This window comes from Zonotrichia leucophrys, chromosome 1, assembly GCF_028769735.1.
Source record: "Zonotrichia leucophrys gambelii isolate GWCS_2022_RI chromosome 1, RI_Zleu_2.0, whole genome shotgun sequence".
Taxonomy (NCBI): domain Eukaryota; kingdom Metazoa; phylum Chordata; class Aves; order Passeriformes; family Passerellidae; genus Zonotrichia; species Zonotrichia leucophrys.
Genome location: NC_088169.1, coordinates 6,430,070 through 6,457,927, shown reverse-complemented (window position 1 = coordinate 6,457,927; position 27,858 = coordinate 6,430,070). Strand labels below are relative to the sequence as shown.

Below are 27,858 nucleotides of genomic sequence, written 5' to 3'. Positions count from 1 at the left end.
CTGCAGCAGAATCTGCTGTGTACTGTGAACTGTTCCCAATCACCAGAGTTAGGAAAATACGGGAATGCAGAGAAAGTGACAGTAACTGTGGAAGAGCTGCTGTGCGTCCCTGTTCTGAAACCTGGAAATGGCCACAGACAAACCAGAGGGAAAAACCATTTCAAAACTGAAATGTGCAAAGATCTTCAAGATGGGTCAGGAAAAGTGAACAGCCTTTAGAAAGGGAGAGAAAAAGAGAGAAATCATAGAAATGCTGAAAATATTTAAGAAAGGAGTCTGGAGAAATGCTGGCCAGCAAGCCAGGGCAGAGCAGCTGAAATGAGGAGGAGGAGATGCTCCCTGGCCTGGAAGGGAGAATCAGTACCTTGATATTTGTCCAGCATAATCTTCACAATCTTTTCAACATCAGTCTGTGCCTTCTGGGACTCCAAGAAACCTCCTTTCCTGGCAGTGCCTCTCTTCTAGCATCCCTTGAGACAGACTTTCCTCCTCCTCCTCCAAACAGTTTGCTTTGAATAGTTCTCTAAAATCCTACTCTTCCAGGGAGGATGCCACAGAAAGGCAGCACATTTGAGTGATCAGAGCAGCTCTACCTTGCAGACATGAGAAAGGCATTTGGACTCAGATCAAGTGCTGTGTGTTACAAGCACGCCAACCCACCTCAGTAAAGAGGAACAAGTTCAAAGAGTGAATTTTTGAGTAGGAAAGTATAAACATCATTACCAGGATGTTAATGTTATGTGTTTAATGGTGTCAGCAACTGCACTTGCTCCCCCTGTACCACATGAATCACGTAAGAGAAAGAAGAGGAAAAAGCAGATGTGACAGCCCTTACTCCAAGCTAATTCTGAAGACCAAGGAATTCAATCTGCAGCTGAGCTACCACTGCCCTTGCCTCCTTTTCTTCTCCCCCAACATGTCATTTAGATCCATTTCCCAAGCCACTCAAATGTGCTTAGTAACTAACTAGAAATAGTGCAGTGATCTTGGAGCCTTTCACAGCTCCCTGAAATCCAAACAACTTCTCAACCAATATGGGCAGAAACAGGGTCAGGTGCCAGCAGGCAGAGAAGGCCCTCAAGCCCCAGGAGTTCCTGCTGCTCTGGACTATTTTCAGGATAGACCCAAGCTGCAAAACAGAAACATTTAATCTGCCAGCAGGGAGGCACAGGGCTAATTAGCAGGTCTTGAACAGCAAGATTCAAACTGAGAGCATCCAGCACTCTCCCTGGATTTTAGAGAAATGGATGCTATTTCTCTGTATCACCTGCCTCTGCTCCCTGAGCACCCACCTTTTCCTGCTCTCCAGCCCTGCTGAGCATGGAGCTGTGGTAGCTGTCATGAGAACAGCTCAAACTGTGTGAAAATGGAAATAATTCTCCTCACTCATGAGAGAGATTTGTGTCAGGAGTTTCATTCTCATTTATGCCACAAGTATGAGTGGCAGAGAGCCCAAGGTAGAGTCCCAGGACAGTCACATCCCAACATAATTCTGAACTTCCTCTTGAGTCTGAAGACCTTAGAAGAAAAGGGTTGTTTGTCTGGGAAGTTACCCTATCTTGAGAGGAGTTAAAAGCACAGGAAGGTACACATTTGAATTTAAGGGGATACAATATAAGAAAGTGAAGGGAGTATAGAAAGTAATTTTACCCCATTAAGGAGTTGCAGCTGAACCAATTACTAAAGATTAGGAGCGGGCCTGGTCTTAACAGGCCACACCTGTAGCCAATAAGAACAGTGGTATAAAAGAGAGGATTGGTGGGAACTAGAGTCAGGTGGCTGCTGCAAAGACCAGGAACAGTCAGTGTCTAGAGGAGCTGCCTATGAGAAACATTGAGCAGGTATGAAACTCTGGTGATATGGAGTCTCTGCACTATAATGATAATAGAACTCTTGATATATAAGACAACATTTGAACACTGGCTGTTCTTTGGAAAAGGGGTGATAGTGAGGCCCTGGGAAAATGTTAAAATAGACTCTGAAATGTTAGGCTTTGTGTTTTCTCAGATCACTGCACCTGCGGAAGCAGTATGCTAAATGATATAATTGTTAGATGTAATGATTGTTTAGTAATTAAATATAGTTATTATATAATTGGAAGAAGAATCATGAGAAACTATGTTGGAAATTTAAGGGGGGCTATGCTTGGTTGAAATCTATGTATACAATAGAACAATATAAGTTTAATAATTAACATGAAAGTTATATAATGAGAGGATATTAAAATATTATCTCATATGTATGGTCAGAGTCAGACTTGGGTGGAAAATACCCCTGATTCCCAGAGCTCTTAATAAAAAGCACCAACATCATAATTTTTGTGATTATGTGTTTCTGAATGCTAACGGGGGAGGTAAAGGGACACCCCCATGGGATGTTTCCATGCACAACTCACTTGCAGGAGCTTTGGTACCATCACCAGACACAGGAAACCTGTCATGGTCTGCCATGAGGGCCTGGAGAGAGCACAGTGTATTTAATCTGTGCACAGCCAGAGAGCTCCCAGCTCGCAAGGTAATTCACTGTTCTTTTATCAGCTGTACTCTGCCGTCTGAACCTGGATTCTCAGCTGGGGACTGACAACTTTTCTCCAGGATATATTAATTTCTATTCATTTTTACTTACTACGCAATTAAAAACATAGATGTGTGGTCACTTTAAAAAACACAGGAAACATTATTAAAATACACCATTACTATTTATGCTTTTGTGCAAACCTATCATAGTAGTTCTGGGTTGTTATTTCATTTATTGTCCTTCTTAGGAGTAGCTTCTGAAGAGTACTGAATTTGGTAAGAATGAGACCATAAAATTTCTAATTTAATTTTCTAGACAATAAGGATCTATTCTAAGGACCATCTAAGAATGATTGTTTAATCTCTGCCCATCACACCCCTGAGGAAGAGCTCACACATGGTCCAAAGGATAATGTAAAACTGATGGGAATAAGGAAGGAGGGAATCTTAGAGTGAATTACACCATCATTTAAATACTCTTCTCTACATTCATCAAGGGAAAGCTCAATTCCAAATTAGAATGTAAAATTATTAGTTGTTAAATTAAAATACATTATTAATTAGAAATTAGATTCCCTTGCAAGCTTATCTTAGGCAGATCCTCCCTGGGTGGCAAAACTGAAGTACTACAAGAATAATGAAGTCTGAAGAAGAGGCCCAGAAAGCCATTCATAGTAAGCATAGAAGTAAATAAATATTCTGATGAGAATCCTCCCCTTCAGAATGCTTATTTTTATTTTTGTGTCTTGCCATGACAGCAGAACCCTCTCTCAGAGGGTTAAATTTACAGGATATGTGTGATTTCATGGAGAAAGAGGAGAGTTAAACAACCAGAGACTCAGCAGTAAGTTTTTAGATCATAAGGACATCCAGGCCACAAAGGATATTTCCACTACAGGTTTCTATTCCAGGTTTTGATCCTATTAGACCCTGGTGCCCTTAGGAATAAAGCTACTGAGACAGCTGTAAAACAAAATATATCATTGGTAGGAGAGAAAGGACAATGAAATCTCTCATCAATTCTTGCTCTGACCCCCCCAAATAATACAGCAAATATTTCAAACAGATGATGCTGCTCAGATCCACGTCCTGTAGCAGCACTGCAAACAAACCTTCACTGCTCTTAACACCCTGTTAGTCCTTTTCAGCTGTGCCTGAGGACACAAATGAGAGCCTCACCGTGAACACCAAACTGAAGCTGAGTAAAACTAAGCTCGAACCCTCCTCAGTGAGCTGTTGAGAAATGAGGTTTCCTCTTGCAAGTGGAACAACAAAATTCTGGAATTTCCTTTTTGTAAAGGAGCTATATAGTTATGATGTTTTGTATCTTGTGTAGGAGTGAGGACTGTTTTGTCACAGGTTGCACACCAAGTACAAGGCCCTTTACCCTTCTGATGGGTGGAATAGCAAATCCCCTTGTGTGGGGGACACAGAAGGGAAAATCTGGGTGTACTGATTGTTTGGGTGACACTTCTGAACCTGTGCTGAAATCTGTGAGGAGCCCAAGGGAATTAAACACTGACTCCCACCAGACTGGAAAGGAAGTCATGTGCCTAATCCTATTAGTGCCTGTAAAATTCCCAGACCTAACATTAGCTCCAGAGGTTACTCCACTGAGATCCCTTTGAGAGTAAGCAAAACCCCCCAGATTGCTTCTGTGCAATTTGTTCTCCCTAACCACGTTATGGCTTTGGAGTTAACAGCAATAATTTATGTTCCATTATGTGCACTACTTAATTTAGACAGCCCAGCTGCCTTCCTGTATGGCTGCCAGCAAAAGAGTGCACACTCTCAGGAAATAACAAATTTGCACATTTCCCTTGCCTGCCTTTCTAATCTTACTGGAGTTCTGGGTCAGGGGTGCTGGGGGGATGTGGTTTCTTTGTTCCCATCTAGTAGGGAACTAACCCTGGTGTGAGCAAGTTTCCCTCCCCAAAAATACAGAGTTCCAGCACAGGGCTGTGTCTTGTCCACACCTCACAGCTGAAAAATATTCAAAAGCCTTTTCATAAAAGCATTTCCTAGCAGTTTGAGGTCTTCTTCACCCTTAAATTAATCAGAAAAGAAATATGGGATTTGCCAGGTAGACTCTTTTATTGTGTTCAGTTAGAGTTGCTCTGTACCTACCTGCTGACAGAAAGTAGTGCATCCTTCTGACAGATTATGCCACTGTAATGCTCTGTATTGAAAACATTCAAAATTTTAAATAACAGGAAATAATTAATTTTTTTTAAAATCAGAATTGTGCCATAGAATTTTGTAAGTTATGGGAATTACATGATTATGTGCTAGGTGAACCATGAGAAGAAAGCAGCAAAACAGGAAAGAGTTTAGCCTGCCCATTCAGCATCAACTGTATTTTCCCTATACTTCAGTTGTGTGCAATTGTTTTAAGTAAAGCCTTTCACAGCTGGGAGAAAGAAGTGCCTAAAAGTCAGCCCTGTTTGGTGAAACACAACACTTGCAGCAGTTGTGTGAAGAGAGGAGTAGCCTCAGAGAGAAGGATTTTCTCCCAGGGAGCTTCAGGGGATCAGCTCAGCTCTGTGGTAGAGTGGACCCTACTTTTATTACCTACAAAGCAGATTTGATGCACAAAGGGCAAGTCTCCTACCTTTGACAAGGAGCTCTGACCTGATAGGAAGCAAACAAGAATTAGCATTTTCCTGAAAATACTTGTGGAATTCATATTTCATTGTGGTAAAGGTGGGAGGAGATTTGTAGATGTTCCTAAACTGAGTAGTTTCTTTCTTCTACCGATTTTCCTTATAAATGGAGCAACCCCTAGCACTTAAATACTTGTAATTTCATTGGAAAAGTGAAAAAAAGATGTCACAACTAGGCTAGCGTTGAATTTGGCTTTTGCAAATGTTGCTCAACACCAGCAAGATGAAAAACAAAGGCAGTTCATTTTCACGCCACAAGCCACAGCAAAGTAAAAGAACCTGTCCTCAGAGTGAGCTCTCTGTATCCCATCAGTCACGTGCCATGTCTGCACAGTGACCACAGGTGGCACGGGGACACCTGCTTTTGGTGCTCTGCTTTCTTAAATGCCTTGGGAAGCAATGTGCTTTGTCTTTCCAGTGGAGAGCAGAAATGCCTACTCCAGCTCAGGTATCACAACTCCAGCCCCAGCGGCCTTATCATGGCAGCACTGTCCCTTTGGCACGAGCCTTAATCACAGCAGGACATGGTGATGTTGGCAGTATAGGGGACTTCTATATGTGCACAGATCTCATATGTGTTGCTATCATATATGTTATTTTTGTAACCCCTAGCAGGAGAGAAGGATCAGTGGAGCTCAGTGGGGGTGATGCATGAGGGGGATGAATAATGGAATCATAGAATTTTAAGAGGTTGGAATGGACTTTAAAGATCATCTAGTTCTGATTAGGAACCTCACACTAGACCAGGTTGTTCAAGCCTTATCCAACCTTGCTTGGAACACTGCCAGGGATGGGGCATCCACAGCCTTCCTGGACAACCTGTGCCAGGGCCTCCCCACCCTCACAGTTTAGAGCGTCGTTCTACTGCTAACTTAAATTTCTCCTCTTTCAGTTTTTACCCATGTCTCCTTGTCCTGTCACTGCAGTTCCAGACAGAGTCTTCTCCAGCTTCCCTGCAGCCCCTTCAGACTCTGGAAGATGCTCTGAAGTCTCCACACAACCTTCTCTTCCCCATGCTGAACAACCACAGCTTTCCCAGCCTGTTTTCAAAGGTGAGGTGCTCCAGTCCTCTTATCGATGTTGTGCCTCCTCTGGACTTGTTCCAACAATTCCATATCCTTCTTATCTTGGGGACACCAGACCTGGACACAGCACTGCAGGTGGGGTCTCACCAGAGCAGAGTAGAGGTGGAGAATCTCCTCCTTGGACCTGCTGCCCATGTTCCTTTTGATGGAAGCCAGGACAGAGTTGGTTTCTGGGCTGTGGGTGCTCACTGCCAGTTCACGTTGAGTTTTTCCTCAGCTATCACCCCCAGGTCTTTCTCTGCAGGGCTGCTCCAATCCCTTCCCCACCCAACCTGTAGGTGTGTCTGGGATTGCCCTGGTGCAGGACTTTGTACTTCACTTTGTGGAACTTCATGAAGTTCCCACCAGCCCCACCTCTCAGGGCTGCCAAGGTCCCTTCTGTGGGGTGTGACACACCACAGCTGTGGCACTGCAAGCTGACCTCAGCTCTGCACACCAGGGACCAGGTGTGGCCTTTGGTTCACATCAGCAGCTGCCAACAGCTGAGTGGATCAACTGCTGGTCTGAATACTTCCCCCAGTCACACACGGAGAGGGGGAATTAAACATTATCCCCTCCATGTGTGGGATGGCTAAAAGAACCTGGGCAGAGAGCACTGGACTCTGACATATAAGATGTGATGAAATCCAGGAGAGCATTTCATTAACCCACACCACAGCTATTAACATTTATCTACCTACAAAATCCTGTTACACAAAGTTTTGTTTCACAGAGGAACTCTATCAAGCCTCTCAGGAATGGATTCCAGTTTTAGAAGTGTGTAGAAAGTGCATCAGCCTGTTCCTCACCCCAAAAGCCCTCTGCCCAACATAGCATTCAGGAGGGTGGAACCTCTGAACTTGCTCCCAGCGCAGCAGCTGATTGTATCTGGTGTTGAGAACACAGCATTGCTTCTATGGAATTCCAGGCTGTTTTCCCAAATACATTAATGCAGTGTTGGAAGAAAAAGAGTGGAATTAGTGAGATGAAAGTACATACAGAAAATGCCTCCACCACAAGCAGTCTCCAACGGTGTTTGCAACTTAATGAGAGGGTGTGTAAGAAGCTCCCACAGCCTGAAGGTCACTGGGATGTGGACTGCTTAGCACAGAAAACAAAGCACCCAACAACATTCCCTGTGCCTTCATCCACAGAGCAAACGTGTTCTTCCATTTCCACAGCTCCCTTACACAGTGTTGGCTGTCAAACACTGCAGTGCCACACTGCCCCACTGACCTCCCCTTGCCCATAAACCCCACTGCTGACTGCTTCTCACAGGTGTGGTTGTGATGCCTGACACTGCGCTTGGTTCCAGATCAAAATCATCTCCCTCTAAAAATGAATTATGGATGCAGGGAGATCCAACAGAGGCACTGAGGTAAGAAAAGCTGTATTCATGAGAACTCAAAAGGAAGACAAAGTTTCTGCTTGCATACTCTTAGAATGGAAGCCCATCCTCTCCACAAAAAATAGGTCCTCCCACACAGTGACACATGTCATCTGTCATTTTAAGGCAGCTCGGCCCAACCTAGACTGTTCAAAGGGGAACAGATCAGGGAAGAGAAAACCTACAGGAGAAACCAAGGACCCAGTGCTTTCAGGGTAGCAAAAAGATGACCCAGGAATGTGATAGTGTGACACAAATGTCATTTGCTGAAGGATCACATAGGCTAAAGAAGAGCTGATGGTCCAGGGGGCAGAGCATAGTACAGTGTATCATGTTGGTGTACACAGGAGGAAGTGCTTTATCTTCTAGTGAAAAATAAAAACTTTAAAGATATCAGATTTGAAAAATTGGTTTAATCTACAGCACCTCTGTGTACCTTGCTGCAGTCTCAACTTAGATTATACAGCTTTGGGGTTACTTTGGAGGATTCTTCAGGAAAGGAAGACACTTCCCTCCCTATTCTGATCTTTTGGAGGAGCCATGCAAAATTTTATACATTGCTGCTATAAGTACCTCAGTAGTGAACCATCCCTCTGCAGTTCTCAAGGACTGGCTTTGTGCAGGGAATGCCCATAGGGTTAATCTTGTTCTTGTCTCCCATCCCCACAAATGATCCATACAGGTAATTGCTGCAGATATGTGGCACTGGTATGGGTCAGTTTGCAGGACTGAGACCAAAAAGCATAAATGGAAATGAAACCAACCAAAGCAAAAAGAAAATAGCCCTTAGTACATGTTTAGTAACAAAAACCAAAGTGGTAAGTAGGAAAAGGATGCAGATCTCTCAGTGACATTATGGGCTACTAATAAACACTTGGAAAAAAGCCAGATGCTGGGCAGTCACCACTTCATTCAAGCACAATTAAACCCCCTCTATTCCATCATAGTATGGACAAAGTCGCATACAGTTAAATAAACAACTGAAAGCATGAATGAGATTCTAATATACAGTATTTTCACACAGCCAAAGCTATTTTATTTTACAAGACGAGGCTTTTGCGTTCATCTTTTTTCTGAAAGCCCAGTAAAAACAGCGTAAACTACTTAAGCAAAATTTAAGAGACAACTTACAAAGTAAAATTTGCATAGCACTGTAAATCTGCGTGTTTGTTTGGGCACAGTTCTCTGTAAAAACTACAGTAGGTGACAGGGGTAGGTTTTCTTAATAGCTTCTTGTTTTTCACCAGATTCAGACACACTTCTTCTGAACATCATAAAATCAAGTGTAGGAAACAACTGTAAAAATGTACAAAAATATATACACATGCACAGTAAATGCATACCCTGTATACAGTTTTATTACTCGTTAGATTTGGCTAATAATGATCATCTGGTGACTTACACTTCCCTCCAGGAAATGACAGGTTTGCAACACATCAATCAGCTCCAGGAGGGTGATTTTCCTCGGAGAGAAGGTTTGGATTAAAGCTACAGTACTTGCTGGTGATCTGAGGAGTGAGCGAGGCGCCGTTCAGGCGAGTTCAGCATTCAGATGTCACAAGGGACAGCTCGGACACAGCTGAAGCAAAGGGACACGAGGGGACACAGCTCGGCTCTCTGCACAGATGCACATGCACGGAATAAAGGAGGTACACAGAACCCGCTCATGCCTTGGGGTGTAAAAGTTAATTCCTGATTAGGCTCTGCTACCTACTCTTCCTTCCTTCGCAAATTGTATTTTAGTAATTTGAACTCAGCGTGTTTTCCTTAAGAACGCACGCTGGCCAAAATGAAAAAAGTTGTGTAAGACTGAAAATTGGTAGTGGTAGTCCCCACATTAAGGAATACTTCTAATTTAAATTTTAAAAGTTCTATTATATTCTGATTGCTGCTGAAGTGTCTAATTTTAAAATTCACTTTTCTTCTAAAAAGATAAAATGCTGCTTCTGCTAGTGGTTTATAGAAATAGACTATCTGCACTCAAGTGCTCTCAACAGTGAAAGTGCACAAATAATCTTTCTTTACAGTTTCAAAACCTGAACAGTGGCATGTAACTACAGGTATAACATTTTAAGAAACACAGGCAGCTTTCTAAAAGCCTAGAGGGGCCAAGGATCAGAGAAACACGTTTGTCTTAGATGCCAATCCCATGTCTTCCCAATTCTGAAGTATGAAATATTTTCATGACTTTTCCTGGTGGCTAACACACGTGGCACAGACCCTGTAACGTTGACTTCCAGAAGGTTCTCACTCCAAACCACAAGAGGTAAATAACACACAACCAACAGCCTGCAAGCATCTTGCTGCAGAGACAATCAGATAAACCAGCCTTAAAGATAAACAGGGCAGAATGAGAGTCCCCATCTGAAACAAGCCCTCAGGAGGAATTCTGACCCAAATCACGTGAACATGGCAAGGATTATTCTAAAAGTTGTTACACAGAGGTCTCACATCCACATTAGTCAGAGCTTGCCTCTCACATAGTTGTCTCTGCTTTGCAAAGCTCCTGGTGATCACTCAGTTTTCTCAGAACAAGAATTTGGCCAGACCTGTCAGTGTCCTGCTCCTCCCAGTGATGCACCTTGCCGTGTTCCTCCTCCCTCACAGCTCCCAGCATGGTTGTCACCTGCTTCAAATCCCAGCTTCACTCAGCACCAGCAGCCCTGGAGCTGCCTGTTATGATCAGAAGGTTCAGGAATACGGGAACAAGTGGCTGTGACACACTGGGTGGGAGTACAAATTCAGCATTCCCATCACAGGGATGAGCTTCTTTGTGCAGGCACGCAGCAGAACTTGCAGCAATCATCTGCTGGGAATCAGAACCTTCACACCAGGGACAGAAGCACATGGCATCCAGGAGATGCTGTGAGCTATCCTGCTGTATCCCATCTTCAAAGGAGATCAAGGAATGGATTCTTCACTTTGATCTGTGTTGGCCTCCAGCATCTGCATGAAACACTTGCGTGAAGTGGCTTTAGAGTCTCAGCAAACACTTCTCCAAGATGCCAAAATACATCAGATTGCATCTTCAATCTGAAACACTCAGTGTAGTGTCAAGTCAGCATTATTAACAGTCTCCAATCCCACATTTCTTCAAAAGGTACATGATGCAAAACCAGGTTTTGGGGAAGTCCCAAGACAGAAACAGCATTTTCAGCAAATATCCCATGGACCCAACTCGTAGTAAAAACCTTGTTCCAGCTTTCACCAGAGGGACCTGTTGCCAGGTAGGGAGAGCCTGTGTGAGGGAGGCCTCTTCTCTTCCCTGCTAAAAGTTTTGCTTTGAAGCAGCCAAGTTGCATTATCATATAACACAAACACCACCCTCTCACTTCAGACCTAGAGCTGTCAACCAGTGCCAAAATTCAGGAAGAGAAAACCCCAGCCATGTGAGACAGCTGCTGTAGGACTGGCTGACTGGAGAGCTCCGAGTTCCTGCTAACAGGTTGTAACCAAACCATCTGCAGAAGATACAGGGGAGCAAATATACAGACATCAGTGATGGAGACAAGAGGTACCACGTGGAAGTGAGCAGTCAAACCCACCTTTCCTGTGAATACCAGGCAATTAGGACACAGGCAGCAGTCAGATTCATTGGTCAGCAATTAAGTGTAGAGCCCTTCAAGATAAGTTAAAGCAGAACAAAGGAACATTGCCCATGCTCTTTGTGCCAGAGACAGATATTTTGCTCAGTGATGCAAAGTCAATTGCAAGAGCACATTCAGCCCACAATGAGCAAGAGAGAACTGTAATCCTACCAAGCCAAGGCCTCTGGATATCACATCCTTCTTCAGCATCAGCTCTTTGTGCCTTCCTAACTCAGAGATGCCACGTGGCCAGCAGTCCCCAAGCTCTCTCACCAGGTTCTCAGCTGTAGGTAACGTGATGCTCCTTTGGAACTGCAAATCCCACTTGGAGAGCAGCACCATTGCTCTTGGTGACAATGACAAGTGCTGCCAAGGCCAAGAGCACACGTCTATCATCTGTCCATGTTAGTCTGAGAACCATTCCTCTTCGGAGTCAATGCTAAACTCCATGGCAGCTTGCAAGTCCATACTGCAAAACTATTTACTCCAGACAAATAAGCAATAAATGAAAATTCTGAAAGGTGGAGAGAAAAAACACTCCCACAGCTGTAAGTTTATTAAACCTAGCATGGTTGAAAAGCAAAAGACGAAAAACATGATATATTTTTGTTTATTATTGCTCTTAAAGGGCTTGGTAGTCAAATATACAAGCTATGCTCTATTAAACCAGAAGAAAATAAGATATAAAATCTATACTCACTTTTCCAATCCAATCCACCTGCTAATCTTCATTAGTGACATTAACTTCAGCTATTTCCAGTCATTTTAATTGATACATACTCTGTGTACATGTGCGCGCGCGAGTATAAAAACCCCTATTTGAGAGAGAAAATTCAAAATGAAGAGATTCGTGTTGGTTTTGTACTGTTTTGTGCACTGCTGTAGTTTCAGTTTTTCAAGTGTTACTGATATGTCTGTTTAGAAGAGCAAAATTTAAGTATCTGATGATGTATTTATTATATTTTCAAAAAGAAAGCATGATCAATAAGTTATGATAAGAAAATATGAAATGTTGATTATTCTCCCCTTGATGTACATGCACTAATCCCATGATCCTGAATAGGGAGTTGCATGCACTAAGAGGAGAAAAGGATCCTGTAAAGAGAAAGGGTATTAATTCCTTTCTCCTCTAAGCAGCTCCCCTCTTCTCAGCATTAAGAAGGGATTTATTTTGTGAAATTCTTGTCATGCCCATTAATATACTGCTCAAAATGTAAGTATAAAACATAGTCAGTGGTCAGCCTGCTTAGCAAGCCTCTTCTGCTAAGCCAGTACAATTTATATATACTCAATATCATCTTCAGGAAGCAAGTATACAGCATTTGTAACATCTTTCTAGGAAGCAAGAACTATTCCCATTACTGAATTATTAAGAAAAAAAAAAAAGAAGAAAAAAAAAAAGAACCCCCCACTGTTCTCAGTCCTCTGGTTAAAAACAGAGAAAAGCCAGAGTTAACTTTATCAGCATTTGGATGTCTGACTGTATTTGAAGACAAATTACAAAAACATCCAGCAAGGAAAACAGAGTTATGGCTAGGCTCTGCTCTCCTCAGTTCCCAAAGCATATTTCAGATTCCACTAACATTTGCAACAGATTTGCAGCCCCTCTCTTAGGGAAGATTTATTGAGGGGACAATGACACACTAACGTTGGGGGTCTGGGTACAAGGATTCAGCGAGGTGGAATCTAACAGGAGACAGACAGAACTCAGGTCAGCCTTCAAATGCTCTTGTTGAAAAGACCACAAATAAAAATCAAGTGCATGACAGAACAAGTGATTAATGACCCCAAGTAAAATATTTTTCTAAGTTACAAAATTGCTCTTCCAGTGTTTGAAAACAGAAAAACCTGTAGGAGAAGAGGTTACATTCCAACAGTTAAGAGCAAATTCGGAAAGAAGGTAAATTATTACTCTTATCTTGGTTACTGGAGCACAGATGAAAACAACAACCAGTGCTTTGATAAAATCTGCTCTTTACAAAAGTGAGATAAATATTCTACTGGCAGCTGGGTTAAAGATACAGACCCTGAGGGTTAGCTTTTGTCCTCAGCTGTAGATCTGCAACTCATTTCACCCACTTCTGAGAGCAGCCAAATGCAGATTGTGCCCTTCAGACTTGAACATACAGGTATAGTTACCATCTGTTTGCAAATAATTCCCCAGCTATGCATACAGCAGCAACCTACAGAAACCTCCAAATGTGCGTTTGTAAAAAAAGGAAAGGAAGGAAGGAAAAAAGGGAGACAGGTACAGACATGATTCTGAGCTCTAATTTTCAGTGAAAAAGACCAAAATGTCAACAAGCAAAACTAAAGATAATTAAAATCCCTGAAGAGATCTTATTCTCTTTCTAATGCTTTAACAGCACAGCTCACCTTGCAAAAAACTTCACATGAACATCTAAAGCATGATCAAGTCAAAAGAGCAGCACACCCTATCCTGACACACACAGGGTAAAGTCCTGGCCCCATCTCAATCCATGCTGAAACTCTCATCAGAAGTTCAAGAGATACCAGCATTCAAAATTTGACTGCTACAGACCTTTCCTTTTCACATTTTTTACAAAAGAAGACATTTTGAAAACTATTGTGCTGATTTCTAGTGCTGCCTCCCAGTTTAATGAGAGAGGTTGGCTGAACTGGACTTTGGTAATGAGAGATGCAAACAGAAATAAAAAGATAATTGAAAATTTTCCTTCTTTATACAACTCTAAATCCCATGGCCAACCACTAATTAAAAAAAAAACCAAACGAGCCCAAGCGAATTCAAAAATATGGAACATGTTTGATGTGGAACAGGGCAAGCAGCACTCAAGACTGAAGTAATATTTAGAAATTAAACAGCCTTGAGCAGTTAGCAGGAGATAGGATGGGAGTGTTATCCTATTGGATCTCTTCTATGGGATGTGCTGATGGATAACACGCTGCTTCCAAACTCCACTATCCCTTCTCCTGCATTACAGAAGTCTTAAGATGTTGCCTGAAAATAAAAAGTGTCAGTGTAACATACACACAGGATTTCATCTGTAGCCATGACAACACAGCCAAAAAGACTCTAACCCAATGAACACCTGCCAATACATTTAAGGAGGGTGTTTTTTCCTGGCTCATTAGTAAGAGAAGTTGGAAATCAATAAATGTTACATTGGCTTTAGCAAGAGGAAACATTCAATGGCTCCTGTTGTAAAAGTGAGTGTAGTGCTCTTGACAGAAACCAGTTTTCAGTCATCTGAAGATACACGTGGCCATGGCCAATGCCCTCTTTTCTCCCCCACCCCAAGTCCCCCAACAAAGCAAGAAAAATTAGTTTCTTCTTCCACCCCACCCCAGATTTTGTCCCACAGCTTGACTACAGTAATCCTTGAACAGGCAGAAGGTTGGTGCATTCTCTTCAGTCGATGCCTCCAACTTCTTCATTCTTGGCTCAAGTTTTATTCATTAATATTAGTCATCAGTTATTAAGAAAAAGATAGTTTCTAAGTGTTTGTTGTTGTTTTTTAACTGAAGTTAATCGGATACCATAGTCTGGTTATATGTGCTGATCTGCAGCCATCAGTTATTCCTTTTTCTTGAATTCCTGGTTGCCATAGCTGGAGCCTTTTTCTATTTCAGTTACTCCTATCAGTCTACGAACTCCAAAGGAAGCTTTAAAATATAACAGAGAAATGAGAGGCACATTAAAAGCAGTCCAAGCACCCAGGAAGTTACATGTAAGCACACGAGCAGAACCCAATCCCCAAGTCAGGATCACAGGTCAAATGACACTCAAAGAGAGGGACAATCCAGATTTAAAAATATAATTTCTGCTTCTCTTGGTTAACAGGACATGTAGCATGAACACTGAAGCATATTCCCTCCCTCTTCCCCTTCTTTTATTTTTAGGGTTTTTTTTGTTGCGGGGCTGGGAAATTTGGTGATATTTATGTATTTTTTGTTTGTGCTGGTGGTTTTGTTTTTTGGGGTTTTTTTTAAATTCAAAGACAAGTTGTCCAGTGAAAGTATTGTCTCCTTCAGGCACCATAATAATGGGCTACATGACTCACCTACTACCACTATAGTTTTTGCTTAAGATATGAAGGCAAATTTGGCCAGATTAAAGCTTTTGAAACAATAAAAATGCTGTACAACAGAAAGAGTGATCAGTGAGCTCCAAATATTTCCCTGCTAGCCCCATTCTCATTAATTAATACACAGAACTTATTGGAGGTAAAGGATCCTGTTCTCTGTCACACTGGGCTTAGCATCTTCTCTGCTTTTATTACCTGCTCCTACAAGTCCCAGGAATGCAAGGATAAGGAGAGGTGATCCACTTGCAAAAACTCCAAAGCCAAATGTGAAGAGAGGAGAGAGGAGAACTGTGGCCCAAAAAAGAAAGTTTAGGAGAGTCCATGGTCTCCTAGGAGGTTTAAACTGCTTGCCAGGGAATATACCTTCCTGATTATACATCTCTTGCAAAGCATCCTGGGGGAAAGAGAAAAGAAAATGAGTTCTTAATGTTTGCACCAAGCAGCCCAAGATTAGCCAGCTCCAGGACAACATCCAGGAGAGCATCTGTGCTACAAACTCATCCAGAGTGCACAGCATCCAATTCCATCTGCTGTCACTTATTTGGGCATTGCTGTTGACCATCCAAGTGACCTTTAAGCCTTTTGAAGGTAATTTTGGCATCATCAAAAAGTGAAATCTTATCATTCTCTTCACTACCAAATACCTTCATCTTGCCTGTAAATTGCTTAAGAATTTAGGGCAGCTTCAGGCCAGATACCAGTTCAGACACTACCAACCCTCTTAGGTGGGTGCTTTTCCTTCCTGTCTTTACTTCCAGAAAGGTCAGCATGATGCAGCAAAGCACAGCAGAAAAATTCTGTATGGAGAGCCAGGAGGGGAGGGCAAGGAATGAGCTGAGAGCAGAGACAGCACCACACCAGCCCCAATCCCAGCTCTGCAACAGAGCCACTGCAGCCCAAGCTGAGCTGCAGAGGTGCAAAAATCCTGGAACACATCACTCAAAGGAACAAGGTGCCCACCACCTTCCCTCAGTCTGGAAGATTGTTCTTTAAGGTTTCCAAGCCATTACCAAGGATGGCTCAAGTCCAGCTATTTCTTGTATTTCTTATTTTTTTAATTTCCCTTACAAAGGGCTGAGAAGTGCAAGGCATTCCTTGCCAAAACCAGCCTTTGGAGGACACATCCTCTGTGCAGGAAGAGGATTCCAGTTACAAAGTCATTGCAATAAAGGGAATGAGAGGATTCCAGTTACAATGTACTGCTAACAATGTAAGATCAATATGTATAATACCCATGTCATAAGCAATACCTCCCTGTCAACACCTCACAACAAAGGTGAACAGAGGTACAGCCAGCATCAGGAGGGATGAGAGGAAATGGTGCCACATTGCACCAGGGGAGGGTTAGATTGGACATTGGGGAAAAAAAACACTTTCATGAAAAGGGTTGTAAAGCAGTAAGACTGTCCAGGGAATTGGTGGAGTCATCATCCCTGGAAGTGTTCAAAAAAAACCATATAGATTTTATGGATTTGGCCCTTGAGGACATGGTTTAGTGGTGAACATGGTGCTGGTGCTGGGCTGACAGTTGGACTCTGTTCTTAGAAGCCTTTCTCAACCTTCAAGACTCTTTGGTTCTACAGAGCTGCTGAGGGGAGGTGGGGGGAAAAGATGATGAGCTACTGCTCTCTCCTAACTGAATCAAAGTTCAGATACTCAAACAAATTAGGTTGAAATAAATATAATGAAACTCAGAACAATTTGCTGCCTATCTAGAGACTGAGCATAAGCCTGGCAATGCTGCAGCACAGGTCATCATAGCTGGGGAAAGCCCAAGATACTTAAACTTTCTGTGCTCTGCTGTCTTCCCACAAAGATCAGCAAATCAAAAAACACTTTTCCAGTTCAATAATCCACCACTTAGGGCTGGACAACAATTACAATTCTCTCCTACTCCCCACAGAAGTGTTAAATCTGGTCGAGAAGTGTTAAAGTGGTTGAGAAAAATGGATTTTTCTAACCATCTAAGGTTAGAAAAAGAAATGACACAAGGAAGAGCTCTGAGCCATCTGAAGGCATGCTGGGCACGTGTTTTATCAGTCCCTGGCAGCAGCTCCCAGGGACTGTCTGTGCCATGTCACACACCACTGCAGAAGTATTAGCAGGAGGCAGAAGGAAAGTGACAGTGGAGGAAAAATGAAAGCAAAGAACAATTGCAGCTGAAAGCTGGGACCTGCTGTCCCTGACAGACAGTTATCACTCTTCTCAAGTGCCTAAAAACACCCACAGGGAAAATGGAGCTTTTGGAAATGCATGACAGAGATCCAAGTGCTGAAAAATGTAAAAAGACACTGGATTGCTATTAGTCTTTCACAGCTCAGGCATATCTCTGAGTTCTATTGTGCTTCCTGGCAATTTGAGACCTCACTACCCAGCCCTCTGCTGCCAAGGGGCTCCTCGGTCCTGCTCCTTCCAGCACTTTGAGGGATGGCTGCCTAGTTATACATAATATCCTCTCCATCCAGTGCAGGAGTGTCTATTACTCACTGCCTTAATACACTCCCCTGTGCAATCCCACAAGGCAGAAAAGAATGTAAAGCTATTTACCTTTTCCTGGTAAAGCTTATGAAGCCAGTTTGCAGCTTCCTTTTCATCTTGAGGGATATCTTCCAGAGGAAATCTCCTAGTTTAGTAGAAAGATTAAAAAATGGGAAGAAGAAAAAAAAAGAATTAAGGGAAAATTCAGGTATTTGGTTTTATGCCTCTCCTAGGGAAGATCTTCCATTCACTAAAGGGCAGAAATCTTTGCCAATAATGACACTGATGGCAGAGGTCTTAAACACAGAGAACTGGGACTTAAAATCTGAGGTTTTAGGTTGGGAATTGGGTGCTATTTTAGACAAAAGAAACTGTACAAGCTCCTGTCAGTGTCAGAGCACATCAGTAAAATCATCATTTCTCATTCAAACGCTGTTCCTCCTTCACCAGATCCACCCCTGGCTGGAGTGAGCTCAGGCTGAGGCACTCGGAGCTGGGAAAAGACAAGCAAGTGGAAAACCCAAGGGTAATTGTTGGTTGCCTTTTGGTAGTGAAAACCAAATTTTGGAAGCAATGGGAGAGGCAACTGAACATTCACTTTTTACCATCTCTAAGGCAAACACCTGCAGTGACTGCACTTGCCCCTCTTGGCCTCTGCAGCCCCACAGACTGAGGCACACACTGAGTTCTGAGGGTGTGTGACAGTTTTGCCCAGTGCCAGCCCTGACCTGACCACACTGAGAACAGTGCCTTGTCAGAGCCTCTCTGGAGTGGTGAGAAGCCAACCATTCCCGTTTCTTCTGTTTTCTAGACCCTTCCAAGCCAAGCCCCTCTATGATTCTGTGAATTTGTTCTAACACATTTCTAATGATTTCTGCATCCCATAAGCAAACTGAACACCAGATCTGGCAGATTTACTTACATGAGCCCTAACAAGAGCAACTGCTCAATTCCTATAAATAATGCTCAATAAAAGCTCAGTGAAAAGTCATTTTCTGGTGAAGCTGCCATGGTGTTGCTGTCACCACTAGAGGGGACTCACAGCAACCACATTTGGTGATTTCCTGATTATTTCCTCTGGAGGCAGTCGGGATAAAGACTGGATCCCCTGCAGAGCTAAGCTGCTTACCTGGGCTCAGGTAACTACGTCTGCACGTACCAAGAACAAGAGCTTATGTGCTTCCCTTCTCTGAGCTACACTAAGTCTGTTGGCACAACAAGGACATGCTCCATTTTCAGCAAAACATCTGTAAAAAGTCTCCTTACTCTCATAGCTTCTTCCCCAAAACAGGAAAAAAGTGTAGAAAAGCACCTTGAGAATATTCATTCCATCCACAAACACATTTTTCATTGAATTATCTAAGCACACTCATTTGTAGAGTACAATTAGTAATTTTACCTGGCAACAGATTTTACAAATCCAAACCTCTTCTAACTCTATTGAAAACTACATTTCTTTTCTCCCATTACCCCTCCAAGAAATGAAAGAAAATTGCACCTCCATTAGCAAAAAAGGATATTTAACTGAAGGCTGCCAAAATTCAGTGTATAGTTAATAATTATACAGATGTGCATCCATGCATGTGCACCTCAGATCCAGCTAGATATCCTACATGCACTTGCCATCAGTGTGGAATTACAGGTGGAGCTGCCTGACCAGCTGTTTTGCTGGCTGGCAAATTGTCTGCTCACTTTCCTCATCAGGAATATGCTTGGCAAGTGTAAATAGTGAAAATGAAACCCCTTGCAAATGAGCAACTCCACCTCTCCATGGACAGCTCCACAGTCATCTTTTCAGCTGGGAGAATAAAATGTTGTGGATGCTGCAGCAACACACAGACCCAAAGCCAGAGGGGAAAGGTGTGGGGGGAAGGAGAAAAAAATAAAAAGCCTTTTTCCCTTTTTTTTAACTTTTCAAAGCCAAGCATCAGCCTCATCACCAGAATACAGCAATGTTTTCCAAAGGGTGGGTGAATCCCACAGAGAAGCAGAAGCAAACTGTCTAAAGAACTGTGGAAAGAATAACCAGGTCATGTCTCAGGTACAAACATAAAAGGGAAGAGAAGACATTCAACAGGATTGGTAGTTTTTATGATCACAAAGAAGCCTTTGAAGCAGAAGGCAGCAAGGAGAAAGCAAGAAAGAGAAGTGGGGTGTGTGCATGCAAATGTGTATGTGCTGCATGGGGTTAGGTGTTAACAGCTACTCTTTGAGGCAAAGGAACAGTGAGGAATGTGAGCAATGTCCCACCTCATTCACAGGATGTCTGAATTTCAGCATTTTAAAATTTTTAATCTGCTGATCCAACCTTGTGAGTGAGGGAGAGAAACTGGTATGTAAAGGAGCTTTAGACTGTTTACTGCAAGGGACCGCTGAAGGACAAGAAGTGGATACAGGAAAGGAAATTACCCTGTAAAATCTGAATACACTTCAACATGCTAAATTATGCATCTTAGGGCTCACCTCCATCAGTAAATGCTCACCTTACACACATATCTGCTTCATATTTCTTTCCATAAAGAATTCCTAATAAAGACGGGTTCTTGTTTCCTCTGAAATTTAGTGTTACATCATACACTGCTGAAACTGTTGGGAAAAAAAGATAAAACAGAGCTGTTACAGCAGCAATTCTAGCAAGCACCTTCTGGCATCCTTGCTTGAAACAGCACAGATCCTTGTGCAAGCCTTGCATTAATGATGTGTCAGAGTTCTGTGTTTACACATCACATTTATCTGCACCAGCCCCCTGACACTCCCAGCTCTGTAAAACACCAGATGACTTGATGAACTAAGCAACATTAAAAGGTTTTCAGTATTTCTTAAGACTGGTTATCTGACAGTTCTGTGGCAATTTACAAATTACCAGCTGACATGCTGGATCCTCATTACTGCCAGCTCACTAATTGCAACGAACAACAGCGCAGACTATGCTGGTGCTAAATAACACATTACAAGTGCTGCAAAGCTTGGAAGTTCCTTACCTGTTCCCCTGAGACACTGGACAGCAGTGGTGAAACCTTTGGTTCTGGGCAACAGGTGGTATTTCAGTTTAGGCAACCCCTTGGATTCAGCTACTTCCATACTGATGCGGTGCTTGGTCTCTGTGAAACGAGTTCCTTCACAGTACAGCAGAAACTGTGCAAGACAAAAGCAAAAAAAAAAAAAACTCTCAAGGATATCTTGAGATATCAAAAGAAATCCAGCAGTATACTGAAAATCTGTCCAAGATAAACATGCATGTGCACACTCTTCTGTTGTCTCATCTCTTCACCATGTATTAGGCATAAGCACCAACTCCCGGCTCATTTACCATTACCTTTACATTTAACAACACTTGCACCAAATTTAAGGTGACAAAAAACCAGCCCTAATTGTGGCATTTAGAATGCACAGAAATTAGGAAATTGATCCACTCAAGTCAATTTTAATCATGATTTCAATTACCAAGCAGGAAGTCTTGATTTAAATAATCAATGCTAACTACATTTTGCACTTATATTTTCTAGTTGTTTTCCCTAGAGACTCGTCCTTGGTTCTCAGTTGCAGAATCATTAAAATGTATAGATTTGAAGCTCAAGTTCAGTCTTGAGATTTTCTAATTGGTAGGGTTTATTCTGTTTTTTCTTTTCTTCCCCACATTCATTAGAAAGATACATTCAATATAATTCATATCTATATATTCAAGCAATTAAGTAGCTTAAAATACATTCTCCAGATTCTTACTTTTTTCTGTCTTTGTAATGATAGAAAATTACAATGCATTCACAATGTTCTAGTTAAGGCTTAATGTTTCACTATTCATTTTAACAAGCTGTACTGGATAATACTGAAAACTCACTTAAAATGCATAAAAGGCCTCTTAATGTTTTATAGGCCAAATAATTGTACATTACATGTGCTGCTATAAAAGCAAAACAGAGAATTTATCAAAACCTTTGCATTCAAAGCTCTAAGAAGGTTAATGGGCTGATTACACCACTGTGCTGCTGCAGTGAAGTTTAACAGCATTGCACACAATGAAACAGAGATGTTTTACCCTTGATTTTAAATAATGTCAAAATAAAAAGGAAAAAATGTAACTGAAGAAGCAGATATAAGCTTGCCATATGTTCTCACAGAGACTTTTTGGGAAACCTGCAATTTCACAGATCAGTGAACACACTAACAGGAATTTTCCATCAAAATCTATGGCTTGTGCAGTGAAATTCACTCACTTCTCCAAAAAATTTTTTTTTGTTGATGTGTCTTTTCAGTCTACCTGAGAAAATGTTATACAGATGTAGCAATCAAATGTAAGGGTTTTTTTTTTAATAGGAAAAAATAAGTGTGGACAGAATCATTATCATCACACAAGCCTGATTTATAAATTATTCTTAAGCTTCTGAACTGTTTCCCAAATGGTTTCCCCTACCAACAGGCACACAGCACTTTTCTACCAGCATATCCCAAAAGACCTCCTGAAACAGAGCATGGCTTTTCCATGACAGCTCTTGGAAGTGAGCACACCTCCTCCTGACACACAAAGGCACAGGCACCAGTCTGTCACTTCACTGCTTCACTTCCAGCAGCCAGTACCAGAGGAGGGACTCAACACTTACCCACATATATTCAGGATAATCAGACAAACGTTTCAATCCCTCAATGACTGTATCTCTGTCCTCTTCCCATTTCCTTTTGCAGAAAACAATCTCAAGGAAGTACCACGTCCAGCCGATTAGGGGCACATAGAGCAGCTCTCTCTTCGCAAGAACTTTGGAACTCTTGGAGAGAAAACAAAAGTGATAATCCAAAAATGTCATTTGCTGATTTGTGCAACGAGGTCAAACACATTAAAGCTAAGATGATGGAGTTGGATCTGGGAACTTAAATGCAAAGAAACTGTTTATAGATGGGTTTTAAGTAGTGTCGGGATCATTAACTTGTCAGAGTGACCCTCGAGAAAAGTTGGAAAGTTTCTTTTCCCAGCCTGGCGCTCAAAGAAGGAGTCAGAGCTCTTCATTTCTCAGTCTCAAGGTTGTTTATTGGATCTTATCTATAAAAAAATTTCTCCTGCCCTGCTGAGGTCCGCTCAGCACGACAGTCCAGGCACTCTGCCTGCGCCCAGGGCAGTGTTATGTCTTTATACTAAAAACTCCATGTACAATGTTTACAATTACTTCCCAATACCTATCACCTATGTTAGACAGTGAGCTTCTACTCCAAACCAATCCAAAGGTGCCAACATCACAGCAGAAGATGGAGGCCAAGAAGAAGAAGGAGAAAGGCTGGACACGCTCAGTTCCCTCCATCTTGCCTCCTGAACCCCCATACCAGAAACCCCAAAATCTACTTTTCCAGCCTGTGATAACTTCACTATTATTCTACCTAAAATGTTGTGGCTTGCTGATCTTCATCTAAGGTTGGTAATTTGCTCCACGGGTCATAATCAAACCCACAGGTGTTTTGGGCTCTGTGCCAGGGTCTCTGAGCCCCTGGCAGGGGTCTTGGCTGCTCAGGACAGCCAGAGGGATGTCCTGGGTGCTGACAAAGCAGACCTGCCACCCTGCAGAGGAAGGGGAAGCTCATGGCCCACATACCCCCAGCACTCCAAAGCGCTCCGTCATCGTCCAGCCGCACAGGAAGTCGATCTCAAAGTTGTGGTTCAGGATGATGATGACATGTTCCTTCCCAAAGGTTTTCACCGTGGCCTCGTCTGAGAACAGGGTGCACTCTGTGCCTGACCACCATTCCAGCAGCATTACCAACTCTAGCAAACATGATGGAGGTGGAGAGAGGAGTTAGGGGTATCCCTTACAGAAAGCATTTAGAGTTTCCTCCTCAGCCCCATTCACTGCCCAGCCTCTCCTGACTCCCAACACCATCACCTTTCCAAACCCACCCAGCAGAGATGAAACAAAATCTTGGTACAGACCACACCATATTAGCATCCCAAAGCAGTATTTAAGGCACCAGACATATGCATTATGGATAATTCAGCAAGTTTTTAACTGTGACAAGTCTGGGCATTGCATTACAATTGCAAAATTTGATGACCACTGGAAAAAAAAAAAAAAGCCCAAAGACTTTTATGCCTGAAAACAGACAGTGGAGCTGTTGATTGCTCCACTAAATGAGCACAGTTCCTCCCAGGTGGAATAGAAATTATGCATAGATGCAGCCTAATGTTTTTACTCCACATGAAACAAGCCTTATGGAGGTAAACAGACCAATAAAGGCCTTTTAAAGGGATGCAGTGACATAGATCTTCTGTGATAGATTTTAATATTAAAACACAGGGCTCTAATTGTTCTGCATTATGATCATCAACACAGAGTTAAAAACAGCAGAAAATTGAGCTAATTTATCAAAATACCTGGGTAAAGACAAAAGTGGTAAATTTTGTCTTTCTTTTACTGCAAAAGAATGAGCCCTTTTCCCTCCATTTACTCCAACTTTAAAGTATCACAGCAACTCTTATTCCACCCTGAACATTTGTTACCTTTTTTTATTTTCCACCTCCCCTTTTTCATCATAAAACCCCCTTCCACTTAAATTCAGCATGCACTGACTGTAGTTGCTATGGTTAGCTTATTTCCCTCATTTCAGTACATGGAGGCAGATGGAAGGCATTGCTTGCATCATGGGACAACTATAAAAAGTATGAGAATAGTTCATCCTCCCAGTAGGAAGATTTGCTTCCCTGCAAACTGTAGTCATTGGTATTTTTTTCATTTCAATGAGATGTGGTTGAAATAAAAATGTGATTGCACAGATATAGCAGTTAAAAAGAGTCCAACCCCTCCCACATAACTACACCTGCAGGTTCCCCCTCTGTTCTCTCTATCAGGCTCTGCCAGGAGGTTTTTCAGCTTCCCATTGGGAATTTCTGGTTCTGCCAAGCAGGGCAGCACCTTCCCAAACAAGGGTTTCTGATCAGTGGGATCAGGTAAGGTCATCTATCCACACTGCTAAATAGGAGTTTGGGATCCAAACTTGCACCACTCCAGAGAGAAGGCAAACACAGGATTTGGGTGAATAATAGGGAAAACCAGTCCTGGTCTGCTCAGGGTACAGAGCTCACCTAGCACTGTGTTTTTCACTCATGATCACTCACTCACCCACCAGGTTATTCCCCTGTATCACTTTCAGCACTTGCTCATTTGGAGGCACAACAAAGTTATGCACCTTGCTGCAAAGAGAGCTTAACCCTAGTCAACTGGAAATATGGCAGAGAAAAGACAAAATTGTCTTGTTCATTTACGCCAGGTACAGGTTTCTATCACTGCTTCCCAGCTTTGCATGCTTTGTGTTCACTCACCTTCCTTTCTCTGGCTATCCTGGCTCAGGAAAAGGAGAAAGAGGACAGCAAGAATGTCCTCAGATCACCTTCCAAGCAGGAGGCCAGGAGGATGGAGCAGTGGTACCAAACACATCGTGGTACTCTGAGCAATTTTCCCTTTCCATTGCTGACTCTGTTCCAAGGAGGAACATCTCCAGTACCTGCTACAATTTCTTATAAAATTATAATCACCTGGGTGTGTCTCTTCTTCAAAATCAGGGGAAAAAAATAAATCTGCAGAGGCCAGTGTGGATGTGACTTTCTGCAGAACCTTTTTCCCTAAAACATTGGAGGATTTGCCAGAGTTCATACTGAGAGAGAAGGGCTGATGAGCCAAAGGATTAACACGAGGAGACAGATTGTCCTTTACAAGTGTGCTGACAAATGATGTAATTATAACCAGGAGTGGGCTCATTTCCTTTTTTCAGTGTGTGGGTTACAGCTCCTTTGCGTGGCACTGATCCTATCAATGCTACACAAGAAATCCCTCTGAATGAAGGAATGGCAACACTTGTACTGCCCAGGACAGTTCCTGTAGGGAATAAGCAACACCTGGCATCAACCACCCCTTTGCAACTGGGGGTTCCACACACCAAAGCATTTACAGCATCACAAGCCCCCCAGAAACAAAGCAAACAAGCAGCACAGCACATCCCTCAGCTGGAAGTACCAACATTTGAGAGGTTATTTTTGCAACAGGACTAACCCAAACACGCTGCACTCTCCAAGGGTGTGATTCATCTGCAAGGAGCTGACGTGGGAGAGCTGCAAGTACAGACTACCTGTCATGAATTTATGGGTTTATGTTGGGGCCAGAGCCTGAGAGGCTTCCTTCCCCAAATGTCTGTCAGGAACACTGGATAGAGTCTCTCCTCCTCCCCTTTGGAAGCTGGGCTTTATGTATTTGAGAGGAGAGACAGGAAGAACAGTCACATAAAGGATCACCTGGGTATCCCTCCCTGCACTGATCCTGTGCCAGCTGGGCAGAGCAGCTTCTCTTACAGACCCTCAGCCTGAAACCACAAACAGCTTGGAGAAAATGAGTAAAATGTAGCATCCAGAGGAGAGCACCAACCTACAGGTTCCTTCCCAAAAGGCTTCTCCATTCTGAAATATATTTCACTATGGATGGCAACACTGAAGCTACTGCATTTACACAGCTTACCTAAATTGCTATAAATCACAATTGAAGACCATATTCTGGCAGCTCTTCCATTACAGGCCATCAGCTCTCTGAAATCCCACATAACATTTACATTGATTTTCATAGTTTAATTTCCCAAGATGTTAATTTATAACAGGCTACACACTAGGGGTTATCCTATGTACAACCAATTATCTACTCAGTTTCTCCAAACCTCTTTGTACAATGATGTGAATTATTTCCAGTGTTTAGAGGATGTAAGCAGCATCTAAAGTGTGATTTTTTTTCATGCACAATGCTAACTAAGGGCTGAGCCTAAAGCCTTACAGGAGCAAGCAGCTAATATCCTCAGAAAAGCCCAACTATTAATGCAGCAATAGTTTTCAGCATGAGATCAGATTCTAGATTTCTAAAAGCAGAAAGAAATTCTTACATGCAAATGAAAAATAAAAACTCCTTTATGTCCCCACTCTTATCCAACCAAACTAATTTTGAAGTTTTTGGTAAGCTCTTCTACTGCAATACTTTTTTCCTGACAATTTGCCTGCTAGTCTATTTAATTTCCTCTCTCCTGTACTTCTCAGTAGGCAGGACAAAAAGCACAATAAAGACAGGGACAACAAGCTTAAAAAGAGACTAAACCAGACACATCAGAGGGGTTTTGTTTGTGATACTTCACATGGATGATTTACAAAATGTGGGTGCCTGTCAGTGGACTGCTGAACTGTAATTTCAGTGCTCATTCTGGTGACTCATTTACCCAAAGTGGGAGTTGGATGCTGAGCTGAGCACTAAGGTAAGTGGCCATGCACACTGGGAAGGGATGGAGAATGGAAACCAATTAGATGATTCACTGCTGAAACAGGAGGTGACATTTGGGCTAAGGAGCCTTCTCAACACTCCAAACATTTTCAGAAATCCAGCTCTGTGAGGAGAAGGCATCCACAGAGAGGAAGTTTTGCAAAGGTCTAACAGAGGAGAACAAAGAAGCTGCACTCAGTACAGAGCTGACCCATGGGCAGAAGAAGAACCACTGAAAAAATGTTCACAAGAGGAGACCCTGGCCTCAGAGATGGGCATTGAAGGGTGTAAGTGGATTCTGAAGTTTGTCACACAGTTCAGCTGCAGACACATCTACAGGAGATATTTTAGGATAGACCTCTCCCTCTGCAGCCCCCACAATAAACCATGATCAGTAATGCTCACATGTTCAGTACCTGAGCCAGGCTCACAATGGTCCCTCAGCACAGGTGCTGACACTGAAGATGGCATTGGGACACAAGTAACAGTTCCTATCAGCCCAGATAAGGCTGGAGGTGCAGAAAAGCTTTACTTCCCACTTTTTTGAATGACAGAGTGACAACACACTTTTGACCCTTGACTTCTGTGTGATTTCCCAGTATTCCAGGAAAAAAAATGCTGTTTTGAACTGCTCTGAAAGAATCTACATCTAACTTATCATTTCTCTCATCTCTGTGTGCAAACACATACATGTGCATACGTGGCTGCAGCTCTCTTCACAGAGAGCAGCAGGCACAACTTCCTCAGGATTTTTCCTGGGGAAGGCAGTGAAAAAGCTCAGAGAAGAAGAAAAACAATTCTTAGTTCTACTTGCAGCATCTGTTGTTTGGCAC

General features: G+C 42.5%; 1 protein-coding gene and 1 long non-coding RNA gene across 7 annotated transcripts in view; one reads left to right on the top strand and one right to left on the bottom strand.

Annotated features, from left to right (window-relative positions):
• Window positions 1-1,769: 1,769 nt before the first annotated feature.
• On the top strand, window positions 1,770-10,125 carry LOC135444463 (uncharacterized). Of its 3 annotated transcripts, none has more exons than XR_010439221.1 (4): window positions 1,770-1,841; window positions 2,402-2,514; window positions 6,106-6,231; window positions 6,977-10,125. It is a non-coding gene; the product is annotated as an uncharacterized LOC135444463 (long non-coding RNA). The 3 variants fall into 3 exon arrangements; XR_010439222.1 differs by having other exon boundaries at window positions 1,774-1,841; window positions 6,320-10,125; XR_010439219.1 differs by having other exon boundaries at window positions 1,774-1,841; window positions 6,106-10,125.
• Window positions 10,126-11,811: 1,686 nt separating this feature from the next.
• The window catches only part of AGPAT3 (1-acylglycerol-3-phosphate O-acyltransferase 3), an 89,999-nt gene continuing 73,952 nt past the window's right edge, over window positions 11,812-27,858 (bottom strand). For all 4 annotated transcript variants that reach the window (XM_064706132.1, XM_064706150.1, XM_064706140.1 and 1 more), the window contains 7 exons: window positions 23,339-23,508; window positions 22,361-22,522; window positions 20,744-20,897; window positions 20,246-20,348; window positions 17,832-17,907; window positions 15,480-15,678; window positions 11,812-14,862 (listed from right to left, as the gene is read on the bottom strand). In XM_064706132.1, the coding sequence (XP_064562202.1) occupies window positions 14,774-14,862; window positions 15,480-15,678; window positions 17,832-17,907; window positions 20,246-20,348; window positions 20,744-20,897; window positions 22,361-22,522; window positions 23,339-23,508 (953 nt within the window). In that variant the 3' untranslated portion in view covers window positions 11,812-14,773. The remainder of the gene's footprint in view (window positions 14,863-15,479; window positions 15,679-17,831; window positions 17,908-20,245; window positions 20,349-20,743; window positions 20,898-22,360; window positions 22,523-23,338; window positions 23,509-27,858) is intronic.